The sequence below is a fragment of the Lonchura striata genome, chromosome 9 (genome assembly GCF_046129695.1).
Source record: "Lonchura striata isolate bLonStr1 chromosome 9, bLonStr1.mat, whole genome shotgun sequence".
NCBI lineage: Eukaryota > Metazoa > Chordata > Aves > Passeriformes > Estrildidae > Lonchura > Lonchura striata.
In genome coordinates this window covers 26,075,780-26,089,288 of record NC_134611.1, presented here as the reverse complement: position 1 = coordinate 26,089,288, position 13,509 = coordinate 26,075,780, and the positions used below count along the sequence as shown (strand labels likewise).

Here is a 13,509-nt window from a genome sequence, read left to right as displayed (position 1 = left end):
TCCTGCACCTGCCATGCCGTGATGGCAGAAGGGTGGTCACAAGCTGTAACACATGGAGTTTCACCTGAACGTGAGGAAGTACACTGAGGGCGGCAGAGCAGTGAACAGGCCCAAGGACGGTCGTGGAGTCTTCCCCTGAAGACGTTCCAAACCCACCTGAAGTGCTCCTGTGTCACCTGCTCTACATGACCCTGGCTTGGCACGGCGAGGGGACGGGATGATCTGCAGAGCTCCCTCCCAGCCCTGACAATTCTGCCACCTTCTAGAGGGATGCCTGGAACAGCCTCGGCCCGCGGCGGGCAGGGGCACTGCGGGCAGCTCTGCCGGGCCGGCGGGCTCGGCACCGCGCTGCCGGCCCCGCACAGGCCCCGTTCCGCGGGCACAGCCCGACCGGCGCCGGGGCCTCTGCCCGGCCGGGCCGGCGGCTGCCGAGCGATGCCGGGGCGGCCGCGGGGCCGGGAGGCGGCGCGGGGCGGGAGAGCGGCCGGCGGGGCCGCGGCCGCCCCCTTCTCCTCCCCGCCGCCGCGGGCCGGGTCGGGGGCGCCGCCGCTCCCCCCGCGCCGCGGGTCCCGCCTCGCCCCGGCCCCGGCCCCGCCGCCTCCCGCCCGCCCTTCCCGCTGTCACTCAGCGGCCGCGGCGGGCGCGCCCGGCCCCTCGCACGCTCCCGCCGGGTGGGCTCCCCCTCCTCCCGTCCCCGCCCGCCGCACGCCGGGCCCGGCGGACCGGGGCTGCCTCGGGGCCTGCTCGCCGCCTGCCCGCCGCGGGGGCTCGGCTCGGCCCGGCCCGCCGCGCCCCGCAGCCCCGCGCACACAGCACTCACTTGAACCTGCTGTCCATGGTCACATCGCGGGCCCCGGCGGCGGCCCCGGCGCCCCCAGGGACAAGCGCCCCGCCCGGCGGGGGCGAAGGGGCAGCGCCGGCCGCGGAGCGCTGGGCGGCGGGGGCGGCTCAGCGCCGCGGCGGGCGGCGGCCCATGGCTGCTCCGCTCCGCTCCCCCGGCTCGGGCCGCGACTGCGGCGGAGCGGCGGCACCGCCTCCTCCCCCGTCTCTCAGTTCCTGTTGCAGCCGCTCCGGCACCTTCTGGGAAGCAGGAAGCTCCGCGGCGGCCCGGGGAGCCGGCGGGGCTGGTGTCACCTGAGGCCGGCGGGGGCGGCGGGCGGCCCGTGCCCTCCGCGGCAGGTGCGGCCGAGGCCCGGCAGGTGGGCCGGGGCAGCGCCCGGGGAGCGGCGTGAGGGACCCCCTCAGCGGCACCTTCACCCTGCTGAAGCCCTCAGGGGATGGCTCCGGCTCCTGTGTGCTCTGACACACCGCAGCAGCCCTTTCACGTTCTTTATGCACAGCAGGAAAGGGGAGCTTTTCGTACTAAAGGTCATAAATGTTAATTTAACCTGCTGTAATCTGCTTAGCGTTTTGTTTTATCGAGTGCTGGACAAATACTATCCCAAACTGCTGAAGAGCTGGTGCAGCAGGGACGGCTGGAGCAAACCCACCGTCCCGTAAACACACATAAAAAGCTTTCAATCTTCGAGTGCTTCCCTCGAGTTTGGAAAGGAAATAAAAATAACACCGTCCTTGAGAGGCTTCCAAGTCTCATTCATCTGAGAGCTACTGAGCAGCCAAATTCCCACCTACACCAAGTTTCCCTCACCAACATAGTAACACTGCAATGAAAAAGTGCATAAAATAGATTCTGTGGTACTGGGCCAAAGAAAAAACGTCATTCTTTCACTCTTCCTCTAGAAGCTAATCATCGTATCAACAGTTGAAAAGATGAAAAAAATTCAAGCCAATTATATATTAAACACATAAAACAGCATTAGTGCATTACTGGGGCTGAAAAATCAAATATTCAAAAGTCAGGAAATTACAAATATTAACTTCTCCAAACCAATATTGTTTTGGCTTCATTGCACATCCTACACACCTCACAGGACATAGATTAAATAATAATAAACTGTATAGATGTGCAACAAAAAGAACTGAATGTTGTAGCAGTAACCTTAGCTTGGGGATTTTCTTGGGTTTCAAGTACTTGCTTTCCCAGGCCTCATTTTGTGGTAATTTTTGGCTACGTTTTAGCAGCCAGTATTTGCAACTCCCACTGAAGTAAATGAAAATTGCTTGGGGCTTTGTATCCTTAACATATAACAACGTAGCTTCATGTAGCTCAGGGGTTTTTTAGGGAAAATAAAAGTTAAATGTGTATTTTTGTGTACCATGAGAGGCCCTCACAGCAGGCAGCATTCATTCACCCACTGTTAAATTGAACTTCTCTGGTGGGATCAGTTTGGACTAAAGAGCCAGGAGAGAAGGGAGCAATGCCCGTGTCTGCTCTAGCAAGGGGATGGGGAGAGCAAGGTATCCAGCACCCAGGGATGTTACAGAACCAAAAGGAGAGGAAGCACATGGGGAAGGATATGGGGCACAACCACAGTCATGTATGTGCCTCTGTCCTTCTGCCTTCTTTCCTTCTGCCCTCCATCTCTCCCCCCAGACCTACTGCAAAGCACAAAGATTTTGAAAGTCTCTTCTGCAAAAAAAAAAAATAGCCAATATTTTAACAAGATTGAATTTGGAGCAGCTGATTATCCAAATATTGAGACATTTTACTTGTGGAAAATTTCCATTTGAGGTGTACAAGAAGAAAAACCAAAAAAACCCCAATCCTCCCCCCGCCCCCCCAGGAAAAACCCTGGTATTGCAGTAAATCTGTATTTTGAATTACAGTAAATATTTTATAAGTCTAGTGTGTGTTTATTTCTCTCTTCTCTTAAGCTGCTGATGCTTGCCACTTTTGCAGACAGAGGAGTAATCTGGTGGCCTGTCAAGCTGACCTACCATGCAATTCCAGCCACTCCTGGACTAGGGTCTCTTTTGGCAGATAGGACCATTGGGTCCCTTAGATTTCATTTTATCATAATTGGAGAAAAAATAGGTAGGGTTTCTTTCCCAAAGTAAATACATGCCTTGTCACTGGAGTAAATTGACTGCATGCAGTGACTAAACCTTGCCTGCCTGGAAGAGCAGGAAGAGTAGAGAAAGTTCAAGTTTAAAATAGAAGGCATATGAGAGAACACCCTGTTGAGATGAGGCTCACATCTCTCAGAGCTATTATTTCAGACTCTGTGAAAGCTTAAGCAGACATCTCTGCCCAGGTTACACTTAGTTCATGTTTTCAAGACTGTTTTGCAACCACGGCAGCTTCTAATGAAAGATGATATTTTGGGAAAGGTATTGGTGTTCAAAACTACCTCTTGCCACTGCCTTGGTTTCAGTTTTTCCTTGGAAGAGAATCAAGGAAGAAGGAAAATCTGAAAGCAAAACCTCTAGATATGCAGAAAATTGATTAATATAGTATATTCTGAAGCTGTGAGTGTAGTTTACTTTTCTTTACTCTGGTTTTCATTCCAAATTAGAGCCATGAAGCAACTGATACTTGGACTTTTCAAAATCAGCTGTTCTACATGTAATCCAAAAAACACAAAGCCATTTTCTTTATGTTTTGCATAACATGAAAATGGCTGACCTCAACCTAAATTATATCTAAAAGATTAGCATAGGAACTGATATAGATGGATTTGCTGGAGGTGGGGTAGATGAACATTTGTTTTGCAGATAGGAGCAACAGGTAACTCTGTACAGATCCAAATCTCCCACCCCAAATAACTGCAGCAAGTCTTTGAGATGTAGAAAACACTCATCATCACCATAAACTGGAGCAGATATAGTGTGAATTAAGGAATCTTAAGTATCACAGAATTCCTCACTTGCCAGGTACAATTCATTCAATAGTAAAGCATGCTGCTAATAAAGTGATCTTCCTCCTAAGTGCTCCTGAAACTCATAAAGGGATTTCCTTCAGAACATTGTTAGCAGAGCTTGCTGAAAGACATGTTCTCCCTTGGGAGCACCAATGAGTTTGTCAAAAATGGCAAAATCAAAACCTATTAAGTTTCCCACTCTATGGCCATAATAAATATTTTTTAGAATACCTTGATAGAATCTGTAGTTTATACCTTGTACCAAGAATTCTCCACTCACCCCTGAGTGTACTTGGGTCTGTTTTAGTCCTTGTTCCTTCAAAGAAGTTACAGTAGGTTTATGTTATCTCAGATGCTATCAGTATATCTCCTAACAACATCATCACCTTGTCACACCTCACAGACTTGAAAAGCATCACTTACAATGAGTTTACTCTCAGCCCCATTTTAATGGGGTTGGAGGTTTTGGGGTTTTATCACTTTGTTTGAATCTTACATATACCCATTCCCAGTTCTAAATGAGTGACTAGATCATCTCACCTATGCAAAGTTTTCCAAACTACCAAATTCATAGACATCAATTTCCCCATTAAACTCCTTAGCCATAATACTGTCATGAGACAATACTTTAAAAAAATACTTTTAAGGAAACACCATATACCTACATTATGTGATTTCATCATTCAGTTTCTTTAAAGATACTTTATATTATATCATTTATATATTTATACTAAATAAATAAACTTTAGTTTATTAAGTAAATAGATATAGAATATACATGTCTACAAGTATTTCACATTTGTATTGACTCCTTGCATGATCATACAAACATAATTTTTAACCTTTCAATGTTATTTATCCAAATATGCACTGTAAAGGGCTCTAAGTTTTCCTGCTTAAGAGCAGATGATGATTTAAGGTGGACATGACCAAAAGTGACACCTTGCCATGGCTGGGTAAGGATTTTCATGTGATGCTTGTGCTAGGTTGTCGTTAAGGTTCAGGGATGCTGCATTCCAGCAGCTGTCACTGTCCTTGCAGCCAGGCTATGTGCAAGGGCTAACCTGCCCAAACTCACCCAGGTAAACACACTCATTAATTAATCAGTGGACTCCTGGGCAGAGACCATTGCAGCATGGAAATGAGGATTCCCTGGCTTTCTAATCAGTGTGTCCTCCCAACAAGACTGAGATAGCACATCTTCATAATCAGGTCAGCTTTAATTTAAGTTTAACAAAGGAGATGGGCGAACTTTTTTATGACCATAAGTTCAAGCTACAGAGCTTTGACAGATAAGACACTCAAAAGTGTAAATGTTTATGATACAGCTGTATTAGCTCAGCCTTTGGTTTACTGGTAGTATTTGCAAATCTTTGCAGTCTGATCCATAATACCTTTTGTTTGTTAAATTGATTTGCATCATAATCTACAGAAGATGTGAAGCAAGCATTTAGTAAATATTCACAAGCCTTTGTAAAGTTTAACCAGATATTTGCTTTACCTGTGCAGTCTGGATGCTTTATCAGTTGTTTAGATGCAAATTAATTTAGAAATTAAACATAAGCAATATTTCTATGCAGATTAACTTTAATTCATAGATAATTTAGAAAATTTGGGCGGATTTCTAATTTCTGTTTCTAGCTTATTTCTAATTCAGAAGTGACAGCTGGCAGAATCTAACAGTAGAATAAGCCACCTTTCACGTCTGCTGCCCAAACCCAGCTTTCAGACAGAAAATATCAAGTGCTTTCCAGTGGATGCTGATTATTCATAGGAATGTTTGAAAACAAGGGGTGGTCTTTGCCCAGTTCCAGTTTAGATGCAAGTCAGACACCTTGCAGCCAGCCTCCCTGTTAGGAACTTCAGAGAAATGAAAGATAGAAAAAAGAAAGAAGCTGTTCTTTCCTTTGCATAGGGAAAAAAAAAGAAACAAAATCTCCAAGAAAGTTTCAAGAAACATTTCTGGCAATATTGAGGGAATATACTGAATTCTTTCCCACACTTAGTGATTATTGTGGAGATTTTTTCAGCCCAGCAGACAGTTTGCTTAAGGAAGAATTTTTTAGTGAAGCAGCAGGGTCAGGCAGCATCTTTCAATATGCATAGATTCAGGAGAAGGAAATCACTCATTCAAGTAATTTGCAAGTAAAAGTTTCTTACCAGATTGAATGCTTTCTTGGTGAATAAATTCAGTTCTTCTCTTTAGGCAGGACTATACTTCTCATATTTCTCAAATGTATATTTTAAATGCTGCAGGTTGCAGGCTACCTGATTAATATGGTACTCATTAAAACTACAATGAAGCTTTTTATAAAAGTTCTTTTAAAAGCAGTATGAAACTGATTTTTGTTATCAGACATAAAAGTTTCATATTCTTGTAATCTTCTTTTAATGTGGACTTATTGTGGTAAGGCCAAATGTACAGAAAATTAGGAACTGAACTTTATTAAAATGAAGATGTGTTAAAAGTCTCTAAGCTGCTTTAGAAACTGTCTGTTGTGTCTATCAAAAAATTTCAAGCAGTAAATCAAGGAATACTAAATATTAAAAGAACAGTTTCCAGCTATTTACTTGCCATAGCTTAAGGCCCTATTTATGCAGTGGCATACATATAAAAGAGTATATACTGAAAGAAGTTTTATATGAAAATTAGTTACAAAAAAAGTCAGTCTCTCAGCTCTACAAACAGTATTTAATTTACAAATAGCCAATAGAGATAGTGTCTTCTAATATTTACTTGCATTAAAAGATTAAAAATCACTGTATGGTTTCCTCTATCAAAAGATCCTGCAGAATATCCCTGACTCTCTTCTAATGTTGTGGCTGACATAATGAGGAGTCCCCAGTGCCAGGTTCCATGGCCAGCGATTTGTCCTCCTGTTTTGTTGAGGGTGCTTTGCTCATAATTAATTCCATAAGGTAATTTAGCAATGTCAACCTTTCTTCTTAGAAATAAGTACATTTCCTCTAACAATTTTTTTAAAGGAAAAACTACCCCTGTGTAGTGTATGAATCCTCATGCAGGATTGGCATGAGGGATTTAAGGAAGGCTTCCTACACCGCTGTTTGTTTTAACAGCTTGTTATGCAACCGAGTCACAGGTAAATCACTGAGATATCAAATACATCTTCTGCAAGTTTCTTCATTCAGAGGTGTAAGGACAACAAACCCAGTTGCCATTGTGCTAAATAGCTACAAATACTTCAGGCAAGGGGTTATCCCTGTATGCATTTGCCATTTTTGATTTACCACTGCATCAGATACCAAAGACAAAAAGTGGATGGGAAGGTTCTCAGCACAACAGATGGAAGTATAATTAACTAATACAATAAATTTCCATGTTTATCAGTATGCTTACTGAAGGAATTCTTGAGTTTAATAGCTAGGTAAAATGAGAGCAAAAGAAGGAAGTGACATCTCCAGAAGAGCAAGGCCAGTGGGCTGTCCATGGGACAGTACAGCCCTAGTGCATTAACACAGCTGATGGCTTTATTTACTGGAGTTAGTTCTGCTGCCTACACTAACAATTCAGTATAAGAGCAGAACAGTGGTAGGACCACCATACTGTTTCCATTTGAGAGGTTGTGCCTGAGAGAGTTCAGAAAGATGACAGCAGCGAGCCTGTGGAGCCACCTCACTGCTTTATTTCAGGGCTTTGCTCCTCAGTGGTGGTGAAGGGAACAGGGCTTGTAGCAGTTCTCAAATGTTGCTGTATATCTGCCACAGAATTAGGCCATTTTGTTGTCAGAGTCCCAGGCAAACACAAAAATTAAATCATATTGATATGACTTATTTTGCACAGAATTTTCCATCTGTTGCTCTTCTCAACAGTTCCATTAGAAAGCCATATTGCTTCATATTCTATTATTAACAGATGTTGGAGCAGAATAATGTGTACGTATGCCTGAGAATTAGAAGTGCTGCTAAATACAAACCTCTGTCCTCAGACTTGCATTTTAACACCACACCAAAGCACCTTGCTGCCATGTGAAATCCCACTTGTGGGATGGTCCTCTCCCCTCTGGTTCCTGCTCAGAGCAGGCTGCTTGGGGCCTTATGCAGGTTAGCTCAAAGCATCTCCAAGGGTGGGGGACACTGCAGGCCCCCTGGGCATCCTGCTCACTCTAGTGTTTGACCACCCTCTCAGCAAAAAAGAAAATTACTGTACCAAGTCAAAATTTCTCATGTTTCAACACATCTTTACTGTCTCTGCCCACCTCTGGGAAAAGTTGGCCTCCATCTTCTCCTCACCCCCCCTCAGTAGCTGCACACACCAGGGGGATTCTCCCTGAAGCCACTTCTTAGGGCTGAACAAGCACAGCTCTCTCAGAAACTCCGGCCACAAAATATCCTGGCAGCCTGCCCCTGCATTAATGTTCCATTTTCTTCTGATGGGGAGCCCAAAATGGGGCAGAGTAAACAAACAAGGGGACTCATGCCTCCCCTTCCGAGGCTGCCTGGCCTTTGGCTCACAGAGCTTGGAGTGCTGTCAGCTTCCTTTAGCTACAAGAGCATGTTGCTGACTCACAGTCAGCTCCTTGTCCACCAGGTCCCCCAGGTTTTATTCTGCAATACTGATTTCTGCACAGCAAATCCCCAGCCTGTAGTGCATCAGGGCCCTGATTCAACTCCCCCTGCCAGGATTTTAGTTGGTTCAGGAGTTTATTTGACCGAGTTCAAGGTCAGCCTTTTTGCTGATCTGAGCTATTTGTTGGGAATAAAGCTAGAGACGGGCTCAGCAAAGGCCTGCCTGCCTCTCCATCCCCTGGGAGCTGCTTTCCAGCTGAGGCTCTGGCACTTGGCCCCTGCCTGAGCGACTCTGCAGCTGTGCTGCAGCTGGGTCAGTGCCCAGTCTCCTGCCTCCCTGATCCTGACCCGCTGGCTTGATTTCCTGGCTTGACCTTGAACCTGCCTCATCACAACGGACTTGCTGTGTGGTCACTGCTCCCAGGCTGACACTGGCCACTCTTTCCAGGCATATAAGCACAAGAAGCCCTTTTATACCCTTTACATAATTTGCTAATTTCAGTTCAGCTTGAGCTTTGGATTTTGCAGCTCTTTCTCTGCATGCTCAAGAAGTGTCTCGGAATAATTTCTGGGCTGCCACCTCTGCTTCCTCCTTCAGTGTGCTCCCAGTGTGCACCTGAGCTGTGTCAGGAGTCCCCTCTCCACCCATGTTTTTCCACTGTTACTCTTAATTTACTTTCCATATATTGCAGTAGGCTGCTCTTATGCCCTAAGGAGGTTATCCTTGAAGACTGGCTCGCTCTCCTGTGCTCTTATTCCTCCAAGTCTGTCTTACGTGGGGATTTGCCAGGTCTCATGGTCATTGCAGCCAAGGCTGCCCTTGACCTTCACCTTTTCAACCAGGTCTTCCTTCTTTGTGTGTAATGGGTCCAGCAATCAGTTCAGTCATCACCTGCTACAATAAAATGTCCTCAGTACGCTTCAAAAACCTCCTGGATTGGTTGTGCACAATCCTGTTACTGTTCTAGGGAACAGGGTATTTGAAATGCTCTATGAATGCCAGGGCCTGTGATAAAGAAACACTCAAAAGAGGATTCAACAAAAATTCATCTTCAGGCCCACAACATGTTTAGACTCCAAGTATCCCTGCAAACACATGTGATACCAAAGAGAAACCACATCATGGACACTACAGTGTGAGTGGGAAATGCAGCTTAGAGCTGTGGTGAGCTGCAGTCAGCCAGACAACGGGGATGGACATGATGGGACTGAGCCTAAAACCTCAGGACCAAGCAAGAGGGCTTCACCTTAAGTCCTGAATTTGGTGTTGACCCTAAAGAAGGAGAAGATCACTGCATCCTTATCACCTCCATGTCTTGAAGTAGTTAATCTCTGCATGTTTCCATCCAAACAATATCAAAAGTAGAACATGAGATCTGAGGGACTATATTGAAATACGGTAGTCCTGAAATCCTCATTTCCAAGGATCAATTTTTTTATTTATCTTTCAATCTCCAGAGAAAACAAAGCTAAAATTCCTCATTCAAGGACCTTTTACACATTAAAATGTAATTGCACTCCATAAACTAGTCCAAGCACATGTTGTTTCTGCTCTATTATCTCCTAAGTTTATTTAATGCCAACTGTTAAATGTGTAACTTTTTAATATAAGTTTCTATAACAAAGCATCACTGATGTGCAGTTCAAAAAGCATTGTGAAAGCTGCTCTCTGTCATTCATGGTTTGTTCATCACACCTAGTATTGCTTAAAAACACTCACTTTATATATATAAACAGGTCTGGGCCTGTTCTACGGGGTACAAACCAGGCAATCTGAAATATGCCAAGTGAAAACATTTCAATGAGCTTAAAGAATATTCCTGATACCAGCATTTACACTTTGAAGTACATTCATTGCTGTCACAACCAACTGCAATTGTTTGTTCCACTTTTTCTGAAATATTCTGGACATTTTTTTCCCCTCACATAATGTATAGTAAACTTGGCAAGTGGGGAGACACGGGGAATAGTTTTACAGAACAATATGTCATTTTTCTTTTTCACAGAACATATGTCAGGCACCAGCAGACTCAGGAGATGTAATCCATATGAGAGTTCCTCTAATGTGTTACAAAATACAACCAGAATCTTGCAAAAGGGGTTTCTTTCTTCAGTGTATAAGCTTGGGATGACAATGAGGTATAATCAAGCATTCAGTACACTTAAATTTTTAAAATTACAAAAAAAAAAAAAAGTATATAAGAAAGAACTCCTTTCCACAGTAAAACTATAGGGTATTTCCAGGCACTAGTTAAGTAAATAAAACTCATTTTGAACTGAAGGACCTTCTTAAAAGACTTCTAGTTTAGCCTGGAGACATGATATACTGCGGTTCTGATGTGGTGCAACTTATTTTTCACTTTTGGAATCTACAAACTGAATGAAAATCACGTACAGTACAGAGTGTATTACCAACCTTCTCACATCATAGAGATTGTTTTTGTGATGGATACAGTAGGGGATTCTTGAAATAGTTTAACTGCAGTGCCCATGCACTTACCCAAATGCCTGCAGTTGCTGCTGCTGTTTTCCTGAGACTGTCTCTGTTAAATGTTATCACTGAAAAATTTAAATTTCTCATCATGCAGTCATCAACTTGTAACAGCAGTAACCCAGAGAAGTAATAACATACTGTGCTTTATTGCAAGATGATTTCTGGCCTGCTGAGGAAGTCAACCAATATTCTCAACAAATCTGGGCATTTCCCATGACATTAATCTTCTTTCATCACACATATGACAGAGAAGCAGTCATCCACTGCCAGTAATGATATTTGTCTTACCTATTTTGTTGTGGACTTATTCAGAAACAAAGAGAGCAACCTCACTGCACTTCTCAAACCAAACACTTGCAGGCTTTCACTCCCTGCAACAGAAGAATCAGCTCAAACCACCTTTAATGCAAGCAACAAACCAGCATCCCTCCAGTCCCTCTGCTGTATGCAGCTACACAGGAGATCTGCATCACTCAAAATAATTACTGAAGTATGGCAGTTCTGCTTCTATAGCTACTCTTTTGCTAAACACATCCTGCACTTTAAAAACCAAGCACTAACCCCCGGTGCATTAACTAAGGACAGGCAAGGGATCCCTCTTTCCTGGTGACTGTTCACAGTTACGCATTTGAGAGAAAGCATTTCTAGAGCCAGACCATGAAAATGTCTGCCAACAGAGAATACTCTTCCTGATAGCATAAAATTGAAATCTAAATCTTCTCAGAGCTTTAGAAGAAGCTATATTGAAAACATCTGTCCTGCAGCTGGATTGCAAGGCAAATATGATCCTAGACAAGCACTGGTAGACCTGTGACCTGCACGGTCACTGTGCTGCCTTTGCTTCCTCTGCTGTCTTCTCCTAACACAGGGGATTTACCTCTGCAGAACCATAAAGGAGCCAGCTAACAGGTGCCTGAGAAAGAGACAAAGGGGCCTAAAGGATGAGTACTGGTGGTGGAAAATTTCTAAAAGGCTACTGACAAAAGAGGTTGAACATTCTTGTTTCCATATGAAGCACGACGCTTTTCTGCGACAAGCAGCAGCACAATGCTGTTTCCTACTTCTCCTTCAACAGAAGCAGAAAAATGTCTTCAATGTGTTATGATTAACTTACCTTAAGAATGGTTTTCTCTGTCCTTAGCTCTTTAGATTTTACTGCCTATTCATCTGTGTCTATTAAATAGTCACAATTATTAACATTATAGATAGAAAAAAAATTACAAAAGTACATTGAGAATGTTAATTAGAATTCTATTTTTCAAAGAACATTTTTTTAATATTCTCTGCAATCACTTTTGGGGTAAGAATTTTATATTACTAAGGGTTTTTGAAATTTTCAAATTTTCATGTCCAAATTGTGATCTGATTATATACAGTTCAGCTTTGTCTATTCTAGTTTCCCAAATATCATCAAAACTTTCTTTGGACTACTTTGGACTTTTCTTCCACATTGTGTTTTCAAGTTTCTTCTTTTTTGCAGGGAGTTAATTTTATTCTATGTCCAGCACTTTTTTTGCTATTTCTGAGCAGCTCTGCTGCCACTTGTTTATGAGCTCCATCATCTGTGCTCTTGCCATCAACTCTCTCCATGTTGGACTGAGGCACACATCATCCCTTGAGCACTGGGATAAAGTTGTGTTTTCCCATTTAAAAAAAAAAAAAAAAAAATCATGATTTCAAAACCTTTCATTCACTAGCTTGTGTATAAACTCAAATTTGAGAATAATTGATCTTGAAGTGTCTGGCTGAATATACAGCCTGCCTGAAACAAGAGCAGGAGAGCTCCCTCTGTCCACTCCCATAGTTTGTGTGAATCCATGTGGATCCAGCAGGAGACTGATTCAGTGTGTCAGGGGTAGGGGATGGAGGGAGACCTGCACATCCACCCAAACAGAAACACAGGGTCCTCTGCTGTGGCTGAGAGCATTTTCCGGGAAAGAGAGAGGAGTGTGACGATGTTAAACCAAACAAGAGAGGAGAACACAAAGATCTCTTTGTCAAGTTTCCAAGACACAGTTGCCTTCATCCTTTCTTGGTGTGCAGAATGCTTCCCCTGGCCTCCTAATGAAGCTGCCAAACACCGCCCTCTTAATATTTCATGCATCATTTCACTGCATAGACCTTTCTGTCCTTGGCACTTGTCCTGTATCAGTTTTTATCCACTGTATCCTTACAGTCCTGGGGAGTAACTTCACCCATGAGGCTGCTGCTACAGAACACAGTGCTGCCTCTCCCAGTGAATCAGGAAGGTTTTACTCAGGGGCTTCAGGCTCTAAGAATGAATGTGATCTTTTCCATGGGTGCAGCAGCCTGACCAGATTCTCTCAGCAGGAACTGCAGCCAATAGAGGATCATTACCGCTTTGTTTTCCAAGTGCTAGCATTAAAAAAAAAAAAAAAATAACAACAGAACCTGAGAATTCAACTGATAAGCTTGGCAACCCCCAATCAGCTGCTTGTATCAGAATTACAGAGAGCAAGCCAAGCCATGAAGTGGTGCAGGTCCCAGCATTTCTGCCCGTCGCGGCCCAGCCGCAGGAAACGCTCTGGGCTCGCTCAGATGCGCTCGGGCACCAAATGAGCCGCTGTGGTCTTTGCCTGTCTGCCCCTGCAAGTTCAGGATGAGGGGTTTTCTTCGTTTGTGCCTTGCAAATGTATGGAAAGCTATGCTGAAAATAAGCTTATTATGTTGAAAATAAGCTTTCATTTTTCAGAGCAGCTTCACGTA

At 44.0% G+C, this 13,509-nt stretch overlaps 1 protein-coding gene across 4 annotated transcripts in view; it reads right to left on the bottom strand.

The window, feature by feature from the left end:
- DENND1B (DENN domain containing 1B) overlaps positions 1-907 on the bottom strand; it is a 152,442-nt gene extending 151,535 nt beyond the window's left edge. For all 4 annotated transcript variants that reach the window (XM_077785491.1, XM_021547477.3, XM_077785492.1 and 1 more), the window contains exon 1: positions 821-907. In XM_077785491.1, the coding sequence (XP_077641617.1) occupies positions 821-837 (17 nt within the window). In that variant the 5' untranslated portion in view covers positions 838-907. The remainder of the gene's footprint in view (positions 1-820) is intronic.
- Between the last annotated feature and the right edge of the window lie 12,602 nt (positions 908-13,509).